We start from the raw sequence: 22,491 nt of genomic DNA on the forward strand, positions 1-22,491 counted from the left end.
CTATAGACTAATAACTAGAAACTGGAATTAGGCTGTAAGGTTACCTGATGACCAGTGCAAACTTGATGGGCAAAATGGCTGACTTACTTGCAGTAAATTTCTATGATTCAAAGAGGGCTAAATGATTATCAACAGGGAAAAGAAAATGGGTTGAAAGTTATCTGAAGGCAACTATGAGCTTTATGAATACGGGTATTTAATATAAAAGCAGGAAAGTTATGCTCAATTGTTATAAACCTTTTGCTTGGTCATAATTTGAATATTGTGTTCAGTTCTAGTTGCCACTCTTTACAAATATACAAGGTATAAGAACTAGAAGACCATGGATATGGGAAATTGGATTAGTGTGCCTTTAGTGGTAACTATGTTGGTGCAGACTTGATGGGTTAAAGTGTCTTTCTGCATAGTATGACTTTATGACTCTATGACAGTTTGGCTGTGTGCCTTCTCTGTTATTAATGCAATCATGGCTGACCATCTGACTTAATTCTACTTGCCTGCCAAATCCCAATAGCCCTTAATTTGGTGAGAAGCTAAAGATCTATCTCAGCCTTATGTATGAGGAAGAACATGAAGGGCCTTAGTTATAAGGATAGGTTAAGGAATGCTCTATTCTAGGAGTAAAGTGTTTTGATGGGAGATTGATCCGGGTGTACAAAGTAGACGTAGACAAAGATAATCTGGTTCCATTAGCTGATAGGACAAGGACGAAAGGACACAATTTTAAGATTTTACGCAAAAGATGAAGGGATGATGGTGGAAGAACTTTTTTTTAAATGCAGCAAGTGTTAAAAACATGGAACTCACTCCATACAAGCAGAGATGATTAATAACTTGAAAAGAAAATTGAATAGGTTCTTGAGGGAAATTAACCTTGAAGAATAACATGATGGAATGGAAGAATACAAATGACTGGTTTGCTGTACAGAGAGTTCAGATGGTCTTGGAGGAGGCATTGATCTTCTCTTGTGGCATATTGACTTTATGACTCTGTGAAAGTAAGTACATAAATGAAAGCACGAACATATCCTTGTGACTCATTGAATCTTTGAACACAAAACAGTTTATAAGTGATTTTCATGACCGTGAGTGGGAGCAAAATTAAATTTTATCATACATCACTTTAAATTCCAGTTCAAGAATGACACACCTGATGGTGAAAGTACATTTTCTGCTAAGCATGAAAGTGCTCTTTTTTTTGGTTTTCAAGGATTCTGGAATGACATGAACTGTGGGCATCCATTCCCTTTCATATGTGAAAGAAGTAACAGTTCAATCAACACAACAATTGCTCCCACGGAAGCTCCTGGCCCAGGAGGATGCCCTCAAGACTGGATTCCATTTGGAAGGAAGGTATTTATTTACAAAACTGTGAAGATTTAAGAAGCCATTCAGTGGGCCGCTGATGAAATAGAATAAGCTGAACTTTCTTCTCCTCTCCATCACCTCAGGGAGGAAAGTAGAGATGGACAATAAATCCTCCCCTTGCTAGGTCCACCCATATCTCAAGAATCAGTGAAAGGTATAAGTCAGAAAACTGCAGAAAGACAGTAGGTGAGGGGTAAGAGGAATGAACACCTGCTAAGTCTTTGCTGCTGTTCTGTGGCCCTCTGATTTACTGATGATCCATTTGTTAATCACTGAGAGAACATGGGGATTGTGAGATTGAATGTATAAGTCAATGTAACCAGAGTGCATCATGATGTCACTTTGTTTGAAGATAAATTAGAGGGTAAACCAGTTTGTGCTGCTGGCATTTTAATATGTACAAGCTGTATTCAGAACCCACATGTGCCATGGGTAAGCTCTAACCTCAGTTATTCATCAAACATACAAGGCTGGATTTTCTATGGACCGCAGGACCCTGATTCTGGGATCGAATTGGTGCTCCCAAGTCCCGATTTACTCGGACCCAGACCGGTGGAAGAATATTCATATTGGGGAATTCCTACTTGTTCTTCTCTGGGCTTGCTGTCCAATTAAGGATAGGGGAGATGACCAGAGGAGAGGCAGGCTCAATGCTGCTGGCTGAGATCCAGAGTACCAGCAGATCTAAGATTCTCAGTAGTCTTACCAGGTGAGGGGTCACTGCTCAAACAGGTCGTAAATCTTGAAGTTGTTTCAATGTGAAGGTACCGTGGTTAGCCTAAACATCATGGGGAGGATGCTGGGATATAGAATAGTGAGCAAATCGTTTGGAAGGAAAACCCCTCCAGTCAATAGATACCAGCCAATACTACAATCATTCCTTGATAATCATAGAATTATAGAATCCCTACAGTGTGGAAGCAAGCCACTGAGCCCATCGAGTCCACACTGCCCCTCCGATGCAGACTCCCCTCCCTCTCCCTGTAATTCTGCATTTCCTCTGGCGAATCCACCTAGCTTGCACATCACTGGACACGACGGGACAATTTTTAGCATGGCCAATCCATCTAACCTGCATATCTGTAGATTGTGGGAGGAAACCAGAGCACCCGGAGGAAATCCACGCAGACTTGGGGAGAATGTGCAAACCCTACAATGGTAGCCTTTACTTTGGTGTCTTCCAGCCTCCGACTCTGATAGCTCCATGGCCTGGAGAGAATCTGCTACCATTGAGCTGGTAAACTCTGCAAATAGCGAAATAAGAGATGATACAAACCAGCTCATACTTGGGGCTTAATAATGCAAATTGATTATCCACTTCTGTGGGCTGGACAGCTGACCTGCTTCCTGGCTTGCAGCTGAGAAAGCTCCCTGATATTGGGAATGTACTAGGGTACTTTCCTGTTATGACTTTTCCATTTTTCCCAGCAATTACCCTGCCTCCAAGTCCACTACCTTGGGGCCAAGAAAATGCCTCACACAAAATGGATGTTTGACTGTGGATGAATCCAGGAATGTGGAATTTGAGTCTGTTCTAAAAAAACTATTAGATTATTCCATAATGAATATGAAATTTATGCCAATCAGAATCAAGTGTAACATTAAGCTTTTTATTTTTATTATTTGATCTTGAGATCTGAGCAACACTGACAAGGCAACATTTATTACCCATCATGAACTGCCCTTGTTTGTGAGCTTCCCTCTTGAACTGTTGCTGCCAATCTGGTGTGAGTATGACCCAAGTGTGAATTCTGCAGCAGTTAATTCAACTCAATGGCTTGTTAGGACAGTTAAGAATACAGTATGGAGTCAATCACATTTCTGTGGATACTGAATCATGTGTAAGTTAGATTTTAAGGATAACAAATTTCCTTTCAGAAAAGACATTAATGAACCAGATGCTTTTTTATTGCAATCCAGTAATTTTGTGGTATCCATTTCTGAGATCGGCTTTCATTCCAGATTTAATGAATTGAATTTCACTTCTCCATTTGGCCTGACAGTGTTTGAACTTGTCTTTGAAGAATTAATCCAAGCTCTGGATTACTGGTCCAATAACTATCATATTCGCCTTGCTTGTTAAGCGTTTTGAGGAAATCATAAATATGTTGAACTGAAGAATGACTGTTGACTTCCAAACATCCTGCTTTTGACCACAAACCAGTAATATCTGCTGAAAATATATGATAAATGATGCTGGGTGAGGACTCTGTCAGTTAACAAGCACAGTGCCATTCCTTGAGGTGATAATATATTGCTTTGAATTAGAAAGGGTGGCAGATTTCCTCATCTAAAAGGCATTACTGAATTACATGTTTTGTTTTTATCAACAACCTGGTAATCTCAGGATTTTTAGTAATGATTCCAGATATATAATCTCATGAAATTTAAATGTCTTCCAGTTGCCTTGCTATATGTTGAACTCGCAGCTCTGGACCATTAGTCTGGGCTTTGAATTTACTAATGCAGTAGCATTACAACTATGCTACTATTCTCCTTTGACTCAATGTATACACATGTAATGCCCAATAATGTCACAACAGATGTATAACAGACAAAACACTTGCTGGATGATTTTATCATGATTTATACCAATTTCCAAGTCTCTTCCTCCAAAGTTACACCAGTGAGGGTTGAAGCCCTGGAGAAATCCATCCCAACAGAATGTCTTTAAGAGCTGTAAATTAACTGTCTGCTGAAATATTAACTGCACTTGAAGTGTTTGGGCAGTAAATTTCAGTGCTTTGGGATTTATCTAAATTATGGTTCACTACAATTACTACAATAGTTGCGGAATTGATGGAGTACTCTAAAACTAAAATAAAGTTTACATAGGAATTAATAACTACTTCAAATTGTATCTATGCATTAAGACACAAAGATATTGAGTAACCATGTTATAAATTTAAAGTTTCTGATTGCAATGGCCTAAATATTTTTTTCAGACTACGTATTGACATCCATAATATCACAAGAAGTAGGTAAAGGAGTAGGCCTTGGTCCTGCTCCACCATTCAGTAGGATCTTTGCTGGTCTGACATTCCTCATGTCCACTTTCTGCCTTTTCCCCATAACCCTTGATTTCCTCACTGATCACGAATCTATCTACCTCAGCCTTCAATATACACATGTCCCCACAACTGTCTTTGGCAAGGAGTTCCAAAGACACACAACCCTCTGATAGAAATGTTCCTTTTCATCCAGTCTTAAAATGACACCCACTACAGGTTGTTCTGCTATAACACGTGTTTCATCAAGGCAAATTGGTTGTAATGCAATTGATGAATACGGGACGCTATTTCTAAAGCATGAACTTTTCAAACGAGCGTTTGCTGCAATGCGATTGCTTTGCCAATGGTTAAAGTGCTTTTTTTAATTGTGCGATTTTTATATAGTGTGGGGTCACACAAGAACACAGCCATTGCATTATAAAAGAACTACCTGCAATTCTGAGGCTATGCCATCTGGTCCTAGATACTTCCATGAGGCGAAACATCCATTCAACATTTACCCTGTCAAGCCATTTAAGAATTTTACATGCTTCAAGGAGATCACCTCTTATTCTTCTAACCTCCTATGAGTAGAGTCCCAACTTGTTTAGCCTTGTCTCCAAAGATAATCCATCACATCAGAGATCATCCCAGTGAACCTTCCCTGAACTGCCTCCAATGAAATATGTCTTTCCTTATAAAAAGTGACCAAAACTACTCCCAGGACTCAAGAAGTGGTCTCACCAGCACTTTGTACAGTTGTAGTAAAACTTCCTAACTCGAATACTATGTGCTAGCTTTCTGCATTTAATGTACAAGTAACCCCAAGCCCCTTGGTGTTGCAACTTGCTGCAGTTTTTGTCCACTTAAGTGACACTAGGTTCTTTTATTTTCCCTTCCAAAATGAACAACTTTATACTGAAAACAACAAATGCTGGAGATCACAGCAGGTCCGGCAGCATCCATAGAGGGAGAGCAAGCTAATGTTTCGAGTCTAGATGGTGCTTTATCAGAGTTGAAGTGGAGCATTTGTTGTTTCAGTATAGATTCCAGCATCTGCATTAACTTGTTCCTAAACTTCACATTATACTTTATTTGCCAACTTTTTGTGCATTTACTTAATTTATCACCATCTCTCCGTAAATTGTTTACATACCTCTCAAAACTTGCCTTTCTATCTACTTTTGTGTTATCTGCAAATTTGATGATAGTACATTCACTTCCTTCCTCCAAGTCATTAATATATATTGTAAACAGTTGCAGTCCCAGCACTGATCCCTAAGGAATCCCATTGGTTACTGTTTGACAGCCTGATAAACGATCCCTTATTCCCACTTGCTGTTCCCCATCCACGGCAGAATTACTCTCCAGTCAGGCTGATCCATAATAATGTGTTATGAAAAAAATTGTTATGTTTTGTGCTGCAAAAAACAGAATGTAAAGGGTTAACACCTACCAGCAGAGAACTATTATCAGAATAGATGTGTCACCTTCAAGGTGACCACACAATGGCAGCCTGTGATGTTAAGTTTAATTAGGATTATGCACAAGTAATCCTAAATAACATTTGTCAAAAAACATTGTTTTTGCATAAATTGAAATTTCACGTTATTTCATATGTACAACATGGTCACAACCAATCTGATATGAGAACCTTCCTAATCACACACCAGGTTCTGAGATGCTCAAGATTTGACACATTCATGCCTACTCAAGTGGAACCTTGAGTTTCTGTTTCTGGGGCTTTACAACCTTATGAAGAGAGATTGAATAGACAGGGATTGTATTCCTTTGTGCAGGTGACATTGAAGGGAACACAATTGAACTGTATCAAATTATGAGTTGCATAGGCAGGTTAGACAGGAAGGAATGGTTGCCCCTAATGGAGGAATTGGGGGAATAGATTTACAGTAAGGAGCAGGAGTTTCAGATATGAGGATGTGAGGATTTGTTTTTCAACTAGAAGGTGGTGGGAACATATTGCCTTTAGGCATGGTAGAGGAAAAAACCGTCAGAACATTGAAGAAATCTTTAGATGTGCACTTGAGATGCCAAGGCCTATAAGGCTCTGGACTAACTGCTGGGAAATTGGTTTAGAATAGTTAGGTGCTTTTTTTTATTGATAGCCTGAATGGCCTTTCTCTGTGCTGTAGACTTTTATGACTCTAAAATAGAACAATCATTATTGGCTACCCTTCATGCATTGCACTTACACTATGGGCAATTTAGTATGGCCGATTCACCTAACCTACACATCTTTGGATTGTGGGAGGAAACCGGAGCACCCGGAGGAAACCCACGCAGACACGGGGAGAATGTGCAAACTCCACACAGACAGTCACCCGAGGCTGGATTTGAACCTGGGACCCTGCAGCAGTGCTAACCACTGAGCCACCATGCCATCCATCATTGTCTGTATATGTGACACTGAACTTGAGAAATTGGCGAGGATATAAAAGTAACAATGTTCTCTATCACTCTGCCAATAGTTAGGGCAAATTTTGCTTTGTAGCTTTGATTTGATTTGATTTGATTTATTGTCGCCACATGTATTTGAGTACAGTGAAAAGCTTTGTTTTTGAGCAGTGCAGGCAGATCATAGTAAACAAAGATATAGAGATCAAAGCGTGCTTAGACAGAGCAAGGCATACAGATTACACTGCACAGCAGGTGTATAAAGCAAGATTAGCAAGATCAATGTTATTTGAAGTTAGAGAGTCCGTTCATCAGTCTAACAATGGCAGGGTAGAAGCTGTTCTTGAAACTGTTGGGTGCATGTGTTCAAGCTTCTGTATCAGCTGCATGACAGAAGAGGTCAGAAGAGAGCATTACTGGGGTGGGAGGAGTCATTGATAATGTTGGCAGCTTTTCTGGGAATGGGAAGTCTTCATAGTGTCCATGGATGAGAAGTAGGCTTCTGTGATGCTCTGGTTCTCTGCACACAATCTTCTGTCATTTTGTATGGTCCTGGGCAGAACAGTTGCTGTACCAGGCAGTTATGTGCTCAGACAGTATGCCTTCTATGGTGCATCTGTAAAAGTTGGTGAGGGTCCTCATGGACATACCAACTTTCCTAACCTTCCTGGGGGAGGAAGAGGCATTGTTGTGCCTTCTTGACCATTGCATCATGGGAAGTCCAGAACAGATTGGCGGTTATCATCACCCCTAGGAATTCAATGCTCTCAGCCCTGTCTATCTTAGCTCTGTTGATGTAGGTGGGAGCATGTCCTCCTCCTTTCTTCCTGAAGGCAATGATCAGTTTTTATGTTTTGCCAACATTGAGACAGAAAGGTTGTTATTATTGTACCACATTACCAAGCCCTCTATCTCCTTCCTGTATTCTGACTCATTGTTGTTTGACATCCATCCTACCACAGTAGGGTTGTCAGCAAACTTATTGATGGTATTTGTTCAAAATTTGGCGACATATTGGTGTACAGGAAGTACAGTAGGGGGCTGAGAATGCATCATTGAGGGACTCCAGTGTTGAGGGTTATTGTGGAGGAGATGCCTCCTTCAGTCATTGTGGTCTGTGGGTCAGGAAGCTGAGGATCCAGTTGCAGAGGGTGGAGCCAAGACCAAGGTCACAGAGTGTTGAGATCAATCTGGAGGGGATTATGGTGCTGAAGGTGGAGCTGTAATTGATGAACAAGAGTCTGACGTAGATGTTCTTGTTGTCCACGATGGCTCAGTGGTTAGCACAGCTGCCCATAGCACCAGGGAGCTGGGTTCAATTCCAGCCTCAGGTAACTGTCTGTGTGGAGTTTGCACATTCTCCCTGTGTCTGTATGGTTTTCCTCCGGGTAGTCCAGTTTCCTCCCACAATCCAAATAAAGATATGCAGGTTAGATGAATTGGCCATGCTAAATTGCCCATAGTGTTCAGGAATGTGTAGGTTAGGTATTAGTCAGGAGTAAATGGAGGATAATAGGGTAGGGAAATAGGTCTGGGTGGGTTACTCTTCGGAGGTCAGTGTGGACTTGTTGGACCGAAAGGCCTGTTTTCACACTATAGAGATTCTATGATTTGTTCCAGGGATAAGTGCAGGGCTAGGGATATGGCATCTGCTGTGCACTTGTTATGCCGATAGGCAAACTGTAGGGGATCAAGGCCGGCTGGGAGGCTGGAGTTGATGTGGGTCATGTCCATCCTCTCGAAGCACTTCACAATTATGGACAGCCACTGGGTGGAAGTCATTAAGGCACATTGCATGTGCTTTCTTAGGTAATAGGATGATGGTAGTGTTCTTGAAGCTTTGGGGACTTTGACTTGTAGGAGGGAGAAGTTGAAGATATTGGTGAATATCTCTGCTAGTTGGTCTGCACAGGATCTGAGTGCTTGGCTGGTGACACCGTCTGGGCCCATCACTTTCCTAAGGTTGTCTCCCAGGAAGACCGATCTGAAGTCTGCAGCAGTGACTGAGGGAACAGGAGTGTCTGGGGCTGTCAGGGAAGGTGTCACTGCAACTCTGGCATTCTGCTCAAACTGAGCATAGAAAGCATTGAGGGCATCAGGGAGAGATGTGCTTTTGTCCATTATCTTGTTCTGCTTAATGTTTTATCCTGTAATGTGTAGGCCTTGCTACAGGTATCCACATGGTTGGTTTGGGTCTCTAACTTGGTCCGGTACTGCCTCCTGGTATCTCTGATGGCTTTGCAGAGGTCATTTCTAGATTTTCTATATAGGTCTGGATTGTCTGACTTGAATGCCTCACACTTGGTCTTCAGTAAGTAATGGATTTCCCATTTCATCCAAGGTTTTTGGTTGGAGTACACTGGGATTGGTTTCTTTGGCATGCAGTCCTCCAAGCACTTGCTAACGAAGTCCATGACATTGATGGCATACTCATCTAGGTTGCCTGCTGAGTTCTTGAATATGGTCCAGTCCACTGATTCCAAACGGTCCTGGAGAAGCTCTTCTGTTGCCTCAGACCAGTTTCAGCTTCTGTTTGTAAACTGGGAGGAGGAACACAGTGCTGTTATCTGATTTTCCGAAGTGAGGTTGGGAAATGGAGTGGTAGGCATCTTAGATGGTTGTGTAGCACTGGTCAGTATGTTCAATCCTTTAGTAGGAAGGAGACGGTGTTGGTGGTATTTTGGCAGCATCCTCTTGAGGTTGGCCTGATTGGAGTCAGAGGCCTTGATGAATAAGGCCTCGGGGAGCTTTGTCTTATTGAGGAAAGTCAGAGGGCAAACACAGTGCTATTGCACTTTGAATTCAGTCTTTTAATCCATAAACAACTGATGGTTCAGGAAAATCCCAATCATCCCGGGTTGGTCAGGTATTTTGCTCAACACAGTGTAATGCTGAAACCAGCACAAAGCCAATAATAATAGTTACTTAAATGGCTTTACTTTTACAAGTTTACTGATCATGCATCCCAACAAAAATAAACTCTTTAAAAAAAAGTTAAATAGTTAAATCAATAATTTTTCAGGAATGGAGTTTTGTGGCTGCCTTTCACTGTTCACCTCACATGCATCAATAGAAGCAAGAATTTAATGCATACATGCTTACACAAAATCTGACTTAGTAAAAGGAATATCAAAACTGAAATCTTACAAATTAAAAGTCAGTTTCCCACCCAACCCTACCTGGTTAGGTATATTACAGCCGGTGTGAAGCCAAGATATCATGAAAGGATCTTTGGGAATTGCTATCACATCGCAAGGCATAATCTTATTGATGACTTTGATCCCTGCATGTAATGACTTGTTTTCATTGCAGAATAGAAATTAAATTGCCTCAATAAATTGCAGAATAACTGGGTAAAACAAAACAAAGGTAATAAATGAAGCCGTGAATATTAGTGGGAAAGTTTTGAGATCTTCCATTCCCAGGCTCAACTTTCTGATCTTAAACAGGTGAGGTGATGATCTCGTGATATTATCACTGGATTGTTAATCCAGAGACTCAGGTAATGTTCTGGAGACATGGGTTCAAGTCCTGCCATGGTAGATGGTGAAATTTGAATTCAATAAAATATCTGGAATTAAGAATCTAATAATGACCATGAAACCGTTGTCAATTTTCAGGATAAGTCTGGCTGGCCCACTAATGTCCTTTACAAAACTGCCATTCTTACCTGGTCTAGCCTACATGTGACTCCAGACCTATAGCAATGTGGTTGACTCTTAACTGTCCTCTGGGCAATTAGGGATGGGCAAATAAGTGCTGGCCCAGCCAGTGATGCCCTCATTCCATTAATGAAAGGAAATCTTCAATATACGTTCACTTGCAGGAAATGCAAGAGCAGCTTCACAATATGTGCCTCTAACTTTTTAAATAAAATTTTGCTAATAGAAAAGAAAATGATATGTCACCCATATTCTTTGTCCTGAGAATTGGTTGAGCTTAGTTGGCTGGATTGTTGGTTTACAGATCAGCGTGATGCCAACAGTGTGGGTTCAATTCCCATCACCAGTTTGAGGTTACCATGAAGGACTCTTCTTCTCCACCGCTTCCTTCACCTGAGGTCTGGTGGCCATCAGGTTAAATCACCACCAGTGAGGGAGCAGCCCCTATGGTCTGGTAAGACTATGATGACACAACCATGGTCCCTTTGTCAGAGAATCAAATTCTTTGTCCTTCAACAACTCCCAATTCTCTACAAAGCATGAGTCTATTTAATAAACTAAATATTTGGAGCAATAGCCTGTGATAAGATACAAATGAACACTTTGTCCTGATGAGCAACCTCTGTGTCATCTTTAATGACTTCTTTTTTCCCTATTGAAACATCTTTGACTTCCTTTTCATAAGTGCCATAATATTGGGTGATTCTCTGAACTTTCCTCTTCTGTTTCTCCTCATCTCTACTGTGCTACATTTTCTTCTGTATTATTGTATTGTTATATGTTGAAATCAGAACTTACTGTGACTCAAATAAATTCTTCATCTGGGAGCAGAACAACTCAACGACTTTCTTCCTCTTCCATTCTTCTTGACTCCACAGGCCCTAAAAAACTCAGTAAAAACCGAAAGAACTGTGGATGCTGTACATCAGAAACAAAAGCAGACATTGCTGGAAAAGCTCAGCAGGTCTGACAGCATCTGTGAAGAGAAATCAATGCTAGTGTTGCGGGTCTGGTGACTGGTTCTGAGGAAGAGTAATCAGATCTGAAACATTAACTCTGATTTCTCTTCACAGATGCTGCCAGACCTGCTGAGCTTTTCCAGCAAGTTCTGTTTTTGTTTAACAAACACAAGTTTGGCATCACTTTACCACTGCTTCTTAATTTTCCTCAATTGCTTTCCAGTTCTCTGCATCTCATATCATGAGTATGCCTCCTATCTGAAATTCCTCAATATTGTTTGATGAAACAGGGCCTGCCAGAAACCATAATAATGAGTTACTGATAACAATGCAAATCTTCAGTAATATTCAATGATGAACCTGAATTCTGATGTGATATTGCTGCACATTTCTAAAAATATTACTCTGCGTTATACAGTCTAATAACTTGGCACATTTTGATGCTCTTTTCTAGTGTTTCAAGTTTTATGGCAAGGAAGAAGCACAGCAACTGTCTTGGAAAGATGCGAGAGATATTTGTATAAAAGAAGAGGGAAACCTAGTGACAATTCAAAATGCTAAAGAACAAGGTATGTAATGGAATGCAGAGGGCTGGACTTTTTAAGGCCCCTTGGTTCCCACCTACTCCAGCTAAAATATCAGGGTTAATGAGGAACATGCCCAGGCGTCTGATAGTTGCCCCACCATGACTCAATGGTAGGAGTAGATTTAATTGCTTGAAGGCAATACGCCACTTTCTCAAGAAGGTCCACCACTCTGAGTGACCAGCCAGTCTGAGTGACCACCAGCTCTGTCGTGCCAGTAACACTGATTGCAGCAAATGATGGGCCTACTAGCATTTCCACATAAGCAAAAAGCTCAGGTCAATCCAGGTTTGGAGAGTCTCAGTGAGGATGGAGTAAGCAGGTTCAAGAGACTAGTGAAAGGCCTCAAGGAGTTCTGACAGAGTGCACCAAACAAGGGATACCCCCTCTTCCTTACCTAACACCAGCTTGTGCAGGTCAGACTTCTTGTGTGTTGCGACTTTCCCCCAGCACCATCCACACCCCACACAAATACCAGTAAATTACAGACAACAGTTGTGTGATGATGCCCTAAAGTAGCCATTAGTTTGACATTCCAGAGCTTCGACAGGCCTATAGATGGATGACTGCCTGTCATCTCTCTGCACACTGTTAAATTTCTGACAGCTTGGGCACTGTCTGTAAACAGTAATAGTGGTCAGGCCTCCTGCTGGATTTTAGGTGGTCCCAGCTCCTGACTCCGATGGGGGTGCATGAAATCCAGCCCATAGAGTCACTAACTGATGAGAAGTAGGCAAGTTAGCCCATTGATTCCATTCTTTTTCCCTAATTTTGTAGGTACCCAATTGATCTCCTGCAAGTGCCCAATGAAATTAATTTGGAAACTGTAAATTATTTCCCCTTCTACCATACTCATGGGCAGCAAGTTCCTAGTCATTACCACTTCCCTCATACAAATGTTCTTCCTTGCACTTTCCTTGCATCTCTTCCCAAAATCTTATATCTGTATCTCCTTGTCTTTCAGATTCCATCAGATAACAAGAAAAGATTTCCTTTACTTAAATCTGCCATAATCTTGTAAATATCTTGCAAATTTTTCCTCAATCTCCTTTGCTCCAAGAAAATAATATCATCAGTTTCAACTTAACCTTGTAATTAAAGACCACATCCTGTAATAAGGTTATCTCCATCCTCTCAAAGGCCCTTGCACCCTTCCTAAGGCTTGGCATCCAGAATTGGATGCTGTACTGCAATGGGAGCGTAAACTTGGGTTTTATGAATGTTCAGTCTAACATCCCTGCTTTTGTATTTAATGCCTCTTTTTATGATGCTCAAAATTCCACGTGTTTCATTGAATGTTTTCTGAATATGTCCTGACAACTGCAAAACTTCATGTACATGCACCCTCAGGTCCCTCTGTCCCTGCACTCTCTAGAATTCTGCAATTGGGCCAATATTATCTCTGCCTTTCCCTTATGCCAAAATGCTTCACTTTGCTCTTTTTTTATCTTCAACTCCATCTGCCACTTGTCTATCCATTCTGCTCCGTGTTCCATTTCAATCGATGACTATCATCCTCACTTCATGACACTATTGTAAATTTGGTACAATCAGCAAATGTAATTCCTTAGACCTTATTACCCTAATGGAAGCAGAAGCAGAAACGATCAATGATGTCAAAGTAAATTGTTTAGATACCTGAGGGTGATAACTTTGAAGGGACATGGGGTTTGAGTAGGGAGAATTGGAATGATGGGATTGTTCATTATGTATTTGATGGGCCAAATAGCCGCCTTTTGTTCCTTAAATAATTCTTTGAGTCCATGATTCTTACCCACCAATGATGTTCAAGTAATTGGCTTGTATTTGTTAACACTGTCCTTTCATCTGTCCTGAAATAATGATGTCTCATTTGCCAGAACAGAAGACATATCCACTCAAAACATAGGCAACCAATACAGTAATTACTGCTTCTCAATTTTCTTCTTTTCCATTACTTTTACCATCTCTGCTTCGACTAACATTTTGTCATATGTCATAGAGTCATAGAGTCATAGAGATGTACAGCATGGATACAGACTCTTCAGTCCAACCCGTCCATGCCGACCAGATATCCCAACCCAATCTAGTCCCACCTGCCAGCACCCGGCCCATATCCCTCCAAACCTTTCCTATTCATATACCCATCCAAATGCCTCTTAAATGTCGCAATTGTACCAGCCCCCACCACTTCCTCCGGCAGCTCATTCCATACATGTATTATCTTCTGCGTGAAAAAGTTGCCCCTTAGGTTTCTTTTATATCTTTCCCCTCTCACCCTAAACCTATGCCCTCTCATTCTGGACTCCCTGACCCCAGGGAAAAGATTTTGCCTATTTATGCTATCCATGCCCCTCATAATTTTGTAAACCTCTATAAGGTCACCCATCAGCCCCCAACACTCCAGGGAAAACAGCCCCAGCCTGTTCAGCCTCTCCCTATAGCTCAAATCCTCCAACCCTGGCAACATCCTTGTAAATCTTTTCTGAACCCTTTCAAGTTTCACACCATCTTTCTGATTGGAAGGAGACCAGAATTGCACGCAATATTTGTAATCTGAGGTAATTCTCCTCGCTGTCCACTACACCTCCAATTTTGGTGTCATCTGCAAACTTACTAACTGTACCTCTTATGCTTGCATCCAAATCATTTTTGTAAATGCCAAAAAGTAGAGGGCCCAGCACCGATCCTTGTGGCACTCCACTGGTCACAGGCCTCCAGTCTGAAAAACAACCCTCCACCCATGTCTTTCTCTTAAAAGGTGCTGACATGAAAAGTGCTCACTAAATATTCTGAATGTCAAAGCAATAATCCTCCTCTTTTTCCTGAAGAGGATCCATTCCACCTCCTGCTTTTCATTTCGTATTTACATGCCCTAAGATCATAAGACATGGGGGCAGAAATCTGCTGTGCCATTCATTCATGACTGATAAGTTTCTCAACCCGATTCTCCTGCTTTCTCCCTGTAACCCTTGATCACCTTGGTACTCAAGAACTTATCTATCTCAGTCTTAAATATACTCAATGACCTGGCCTCCACAGCCTTCTGTGACAAAGAATTCTATAGATTCACCACTTTCTGGCTGAAGAAGTTTCTCCTCATCTCCCTTCTAAAAGGTCTTCCCTTTACTTTATGCTATGCTCTTGAATCCTAGTCTCTGCTGCCAATGGAAACATCTTCCCAACATCCACTCTTTCCAGACCGTTCAGTATGCTGTATGTTTCAACTGGATCTCCCCTCATTCTTCTAAACTCCATGGAGTATAAACCTTGAGTCCTCAAACGTTCCTCACATGGTAAGGTTTTCATTCCTGGGACCATTCTCGTGAACCTCCTCTGAACTGGCTCCAGGGCCAGTATATCCTTCCTGAGATATAGGACCCAAAACTGTGCACAATACTCCAAATGTGGTCTGACCAGAGCCTTATTGAGCCTCAGAAGTATATCCCTGCTTTTATATTCAAGTCCTCTCAAAATAAATGCCACAATTGCATTTGCCTTCCTAACTACTGACTCAACCTGCAAGTTTACCTTGAGAGAATCCTGGACTAGAACTCCCAAGTTGCTTTGTCCTTCAAACTTTTGAATTTTCTCCCCATTTAGAAAATAGTCCATGCCTCTACTCTTCTTACCAAAGTGCATGACCTCACACTTTCCCACGTTGTACTCCATCTGCCACTTCTTTGCCCACTCTCCTAACCTGTCCAAGTCCTTTAACAGCCTCCCCGTCTCTTCAATGCTACCTGTCCATCAACATATCATATCATTTGCAAACTTTGCCAGAATGCCCTCAGTTCCTTCATCTAGATTGTTCATGTATAAAGTGAAAAGTTGTCCCAACACTGAGCCTTGTGGAACACCACTTGTCACCGGCTATCATCCTGAGAAGGACCCTTTACCCCCACTCTCTGATTTATGTCTATCCATGCTAGTACCTTGCCTCTGACACCATAAGCCCTTTCTTTACTCAGTAGCCTCCTGGCAGCACCTTGTCAAAGGCCTTCTTGAAGTCCAGGTAGATAACATCCATTGGCTCTCGTGGTCTAGTCTGATCACTATTTCCTCAAAGAATTCTAGCAGATTTTAGGCATGACCTCCCCTTGATGAAAACATGCTGACTTTGCCCTATTTGACCACACATTCCAAGTATTCTGAAGTTTTATCCTTCACAATGGATTTCAGAATCCCATGACTGAGGTTAAGCTAATCAGTCTATAATTTTTAAACCAGAAGATTAAATATGAGGGTAAGCTAGCCAGTAATATAAAGGAAGACTGTAACTTTTTAAATAGGGGTGTCATTTTAATAATTTTCCACTCCTCTGGGACCCTCCGTGATTCTAGCGATTCCTGAAAGATCACCACTAACGTCTCCACTATCTCTTCAGGTATCTCCCTTAGATCTCTGAAATGTAATCCATCTGGTCCAGATGATTTATCCACTTTCAGGCCATTCAATTTTTCTAACACCTCCTTTTTGGTGATGGCCACCATACTCAGCTCTGTCCCCTCACTCTCTTGAAATGTTGGGAAATTGCTCGTGTCTTCCACTGTGATTTTCCAGCAGCCCAATGTCCACTTTTGCTTCTCTTTTGGCCTTTATATATCTAACAAAAGTCCTACAGTCTTCCTTTATATTACTGGCTAGCTTACCCTCATATTTAATCTTCTCCCACCTTATTTCTTTCCTTGTTGCCCTCTGCTGGTCTTTCTAAGCTTCCCTATCTTCTGCTTTCCCACTGCCCTTTGCCACATTAAATGCCAGTAGAAAATTTAGGGTTAATTTTATATTAACATTCTATTCTCATTGTTTGTTTTCAGTCTCATCTTCCACTCTGCTTCCTCTCTCAAGCCATTAGATTTGACTATTTTTCACTTTAATAAATGAATGAAATGGATCACACTCCTTTTTGTTTTTGTTTTATCATGATCTCTCCAAATTTGTCCAAGGCATTGGCTCCCTTATCTTTCAGCTTTGCTAAAATATGCTATATTTGAAACATCTCCTCTTTAAAGATTATCAGTTGCAGCCAGTGATAATTATGGACAATAATGTTATATGTTTGGAGTTTCTACTTACTCAGAAGCTTACCTTTAATTTAAATCTACTTTCATTTTGGAAGCATTTTCTCATTCACTAGAAGCCAGAATTGTTTCAGCAATGAACACCAGCCAATATGAAAATTATTCATGGCTTATTATTTAATATATAAATGTAATAATTCAGTAATTGAAGGCTTTGTCTGTATCAAGTATAAATCTTTTCTTATTGTTTTAAAAGACTTTGTAGAGAAATTAATTAACAAAATTAAGGTAGAAATACAATGTTAAAGGGCAAATGCAACCCTGGATAGCAATTTGCATGAGGATCACAAAATAAAGAATGGCAGATAAAATATGGTAATGAGATATGTGGAAGATTACACTAAAATAATAATCCAGTAAGATAGACAAGCGCTTCAAGTTCTCGACACAAAACCTTCCAGTCATCAATGAGTTGGTAACATGAGGGCACAAACGTCTGATTAGCATCAAAATAATGGAGCAGAAAGTCTAGGAGGCACCAGCATGATGGTGAAGCAGAAACTATACTTTTTAAAAGTGATATAGATAAATATTTGAAAACGTAGAAATTCAAAAGAGGAGGAGGATGTGCAGGAAAATGAACCACAACAAATTGTTCTTTGAAGGAACCAGAACAGTATTGATGGGCTAAGTGGCTTCTTTTTGTTCATATTCAGAGCTCAAATTCCCATTCCAAGTTCCACAAGTCAGATCATTTAGAATTATTACAATGATTATATGTACACTGGGCATAGTTTTATTACTAACATCCAAATTTGGGATTAATTCTCTATTCTGTAAATGTGTTGCTCTGAAAAGTAATACAAGGCATCATTTTACATTAGAGGCGTTATAATAATTGCACATATTTTTTTTCAGTGCTGAGTGTCCATAATCTCAAATTTAAATCTGTTTCTCTCTGCAGCATTTATTACCATGAAGTTGGAAGGGTTTCCTGTGAATACTTGGATTGGATTAAATGATATTAATAAAGAGAGTAAATATCTGTGGACGGATGGAAGAGGAGTAAGGTATACTAACTGGGCCAAGGGTTTTCCGACTGGACAAAGGCATTCCTACGATGACCCAGTAAGTAGCAAACACACCCAACATTCTCTAGGTGTTAAGAAATTGTATTCACCTGCGTGTAATCTTCAGCCTCTTGAGGGAGGCTGTTAGGGCTGTAGAAACAGCAACAGCAGGCAACATTTAGAACTTGAAGAGAAGTGGTTAAAACTGGAATACAACTTACATTAATATTATTGGTCAGTTAACTATATATCTATGGATGTGATGAATCTCCTTACAAAACCTTTGAGAAATGAATTTGATGTGGAATCAAGGATTACTCTATAACTCGTTTGTTGCCCCAGGATCATTTGTATAGATCAGATGAATATTCACACCATTAATGCTGGGAACCGGGGAACTGGCCTCAAGAATTAGGTGAATGAGAATGGTGGTACTGCAATGGGGCTTCATTGGGCTGAGATTGTTGGCATTGAAAGTATTTAAACAAAGAAGAATTAATTTATTTTTTAATAATGTCCATTCTATATTTAACTTGGGCTGGTTAGGTCAGTTGGTTGTAATGCAGGGCAATGCCTACACTGTGGGTTCAATTCTCACATTGCTGAGGTAACCATACAGGACTCTCCTTCTTGAACCTCTCCCGTCTCCTGAGGCTTGATAACCCTCAGGTTAAACCACCCTCCGTCATCTTTCCCCAAAGAGCGAGCAGCCCTAGGTTTGGTAAGACTACAGTAACTTTCCTTTATTGCAACTGCAATTCTTTGTATTGCAATTGAATTCAAGAGCAAAGTTTTAAATGCCTCTGTTTCCTTGGACACCACATGATCCCTTGTACTCTGTGAGAAGAGAAATGCAATTATGAGCATTACAACATTGAACGTGACTTTTGCATTTGCATCTAACTATCCATTTGTAGGCAGCACATTTTAGATAACTGTTTCTTGCAAGTGAACTTCACCACCAGGAGTACAAAATTAGAACATTAATCTTTAATATCTAACAACTCCACTTCTTTACCTTCTTATGTGCTTCAGCGCCAGCAGCTAGAGTCTCCACAAAACCGGTTTTTGAATGTCTTAGGAACGTAAGAACATAGAAATAGGAGCAAGCGTAAGTCATTCGGCCCCTCATAACTGCCTAACATGCACCTCATTAGGTTTCTCCAATGATTTATTTTGTGTTAAAACAAAGTCTGTACGACTAATAAGGAGTTCTTTGACATTTTGTCACACACCCTGTCTGTGATGCTCCCAGGGCACATTATCAATTAGGTTTTGTCTGACACTCCTAGCTTAATTATGAACTTTCATTCATAACTTTTGAAAAAATGCTGGTGTCTTACTCATTCCTGACTTTTTTTTTGTTTTTATTATATGGGCAACTGATTGTGTTACTGTGAGTGTGAATACAAAGAAAGATGTTGGATCTTGGAGAGATGATTATTGTGATCTTAAAAGAAGCTTTATCTGCCAAAAGTACAAAGGTGAGCATTAGATTGCTGATTGTATGGCATTTCAAGACATGTTATTAATAACTTCAATAAGCTCAATTTTACCAGATATTGGCTAAGTGTCAATGTTGGTGAGTTTCATGGAGGATTTCTGTCTATTTCTCTGTACCATTCTCTGCAATCCTCCTCATTATCCATACACCCCACCTCTACAGCACTCCACCTATCCTATCTTTCCTCTTGCAAGAGACAGAAGTAATTGCCATTATTGGGAACTCATGGGATTCATAGAGTCACACCATTTTTAAAGCTCAGATATGAACCAGGTCAAACATTGACACCTAGGAGACATCTTTCACTGTGCAAATAGTGGGGAGGTATCAAACACAAATGCTTCTCAGAGCACAAAGTGGTACAACAAGCACTTCACTGTGAATACAAGGGCACATTCATAAATCAATTGCTATTTAAGAACTGAGCTGCACAGGTGATCCATCCTTATTTTCATTCATCTTAGAACTCTGTTTAAAGGATGCTGGTCTTCCCCCAATGTGCATTATATTTCAACATCTTCTCATTGCTCATCATAGGACTATCACATACAGGAAAACCTTCAAATTGTTGAAAGCACTAACTTATTCGATAATATCAAAAGCAAAGAAAAGAAACATTTTAAAAGTGCATTTGCTTCTCAGAGCTACTGTTTGAGCACCCACACCTTTCCAGTCAATGAGTGACTGTTGTCTATTAGAACCAAATATTATTTGGCTGGTTTCAACTGACACTGCACCACTTTATTATATTGAAGTTGATGTTCCTCTTGCTCAAAGTCCTAATCTTCCTTTTTCAGAATATTGCTGTTTCTCTCCCAGCTCTTAAGAGCTCATCAGGTCCCCTCTTTGCTTGGTTGTTCAGAGCACAGCAAATTATGATTTTGCAGCATATTCTGTCTGGAGTCAACGATGGCTGTTTTTGAAGAATAGTTTTCATTGTATCTACTCTCAGCCTCTCAGTCAGGGGATTACATAATAGAGGCATCAGCCATGATTGCAGAGAATAACCTTGTCTCCAAGCAACTGTCCTTGTTAAGCATCTGGCCTTTGAAATGAAACAGAAGTCTGAGAGTTCTCAAGGATGTACAAATCACACAACACCAGGTTAAAAAGTCCAACAGGTTTAATTGGAAGCACATTAGCTTTCGGAGCATCGTTCCTTCATCAGGTGGCGGTGGAGGGCTCAATCCTAACACACAAAATTTATAGCAAAACTTTACAGTGTGATGAAACTGAACAATTGATTGTCTGTTAAGCCTTTCGTCTGTTAGAATACCATGACAGCTTCACTTCTTTCAATTAGCTTAAAAAGTTGCATTCTCAGGTTAGCTGTTAACAATGGTGATAGCTAAACAATATGTTGAAGGTGTTAGCCTCCTGTGTTCTCTGTCTATACCATGATGTTTAGATTGATTCTAATCTTAAAAGTGAGATACGGAGTTTTACATGAATTCATGCAGTTTTTGAGCAAAGTACAATGTAACCCTGCAAGTACAAATTCACCCCACAAAATATATGTATGCATGTGGGTCTTTGTCTGTGTGTGTGTGTGTCTGGAATGGTGCAATGGTGGTCACCTGTAATGTGACATGAATCCAAGGTCCCGGTTGAGGCCCTTCCTATGGGTACCGAACTTGGCTATCAGCCTCAGCTCAGTCACTTTTCGCTGCTGCCTGTCCCGAAGACCGCCTTGGAGGATGGTCACCCGAAGGTCTGAGGTCGAATGTCCTGGACCACTGAAGTATTCCCCAACTGGGAAGGAGCATTCCTATCTGTTGATTGTTGTGCGGTGTCCATTCATCTGTGTCGTAGCCTTTGCTCGGTTTCCCCAATGTACCATGCCTCCGGGCATCCTTGCCTGCAACGTATAAGGTAGACAATGTTGGCTGAGTCACATGATCAGTCGCATCCCCCACAATGATGGCATCGCGGCAAAAGTCTCAGTACTCAACACCAACAACTGCCAATCTCCAAACACCATCCTACAGCTCATCTGCTTTATCCTTGATTACAACGGTTATCCTTGATTGACAACCAGTTCTTCACCCAGATACACGGAACAGCTATGGGGACCAAATGTGCACCCCAATATGCCAACATTTTAATGCACAGGTTCGAACAAGACTTCTTCTCTATGCAGGATCTCCAACCAACATTATACACCAGGTACATTGACGACATTTTCTTCCTCTGGACCCATGGCGAGGAGTCACTGATTAAAATACACAGTGACATCAACACGTTTCATCCCACCATCAAACTCACCATCATCAACACGTTTCATCCCACCATCAAACTCACCATGGACTACTCCCGACAATCTGTCTCATTCTTGGACACATGCATCTCCATCAAGGATGGACACTTCACACTCTACCGCAAACCCAAAGATAATCTCACAATGCTACACTTCTCCAGCTTCCACCCAAAGCATATTAAAACAGCCATCCCCTATGGACAAGCCCTATGCATACACCAGATCTGCTCAGATGAGGAGGAATGTGACAGACACCTGGAAGTACTCAGGGATGCCCTCACAAGAACTGGGTACAATGCCCAACTCATCGACCGCCAGTTCCGATGTGCCACAGCAAGGAACCGTAATGACCTCCTCAGGAGACAGACACATGCTGCAACCGACAGGATACACTTCGTTGTTCAGTACTTCCCAGGAGCTGAAAAACTACGCCATGTTCTTCATGACCTGCAACACGTTATCAATGAGGATGAGCACCTCACCAAGACCTTCCCCACACCTCCACTACTTGCCTTTAAACAACCGTCAAACCTCAAACAGATTGTTGTTCGTAGCAAACTGCCCGGCTCTCAGGACAACTCCATACAACCCTGTCATGGTAGACGCTGTAAGACGTGTCAGAGTGTGGACATTGATACCACCATTACGTGTGGGGACACCTCCCACCTTGTACATGGCA

General features: G+C 40.9%; 1 protein-coding gene across 1 annotated transcript in view; it reads left to right on the forward strand.

The window, feature by feature from the left end:
* mrc1a (mannose receptor, C type 1a) overlaps nt 1-22,491 on the forward strand; it is a 151,084-nt gene that overhangs the window by 104,011 nt on the left and 24,582 nt on the right. The window contains exons 20-23 of the mRNA XM_043690393.1: nt 1,211-1,353; nt 11,849-11,963; nt 17,946-18,109; nt 19,430-19,535. Of these exons, the coding sequence (XP_043546328.1) occupies nt 1,211-1,353; nt 11,849-11,963; nt 17,946-18,109; nt 19,430-19,535 (528 nt within the window). The remainder of the gene's footprint in view (nt 1-1,210; nt 1,354-11,848; nt 11,964-17,945; nt 18,110-19,429; nt 19,536-22,491) is intronic.

The sequence above is a fragment of the Chiloscyllium plagiosum genome, chromosome 5, assembly GCF_004010195.1.
Source record: "Chiloscyllium plagiosum isolate BGI_BamShark_2017 chromosome 5, ASM401019v2, whole genome shotgun sequence".
NCBI classification, from domain to species: domain Eukaryota; kingdom Metazoa; phylum Chordata; class Chondrichthyes; order Orectolobiformes; family Hemiscylliidae; genus Chiloscyllium; species Chiloscyllium plagiosum.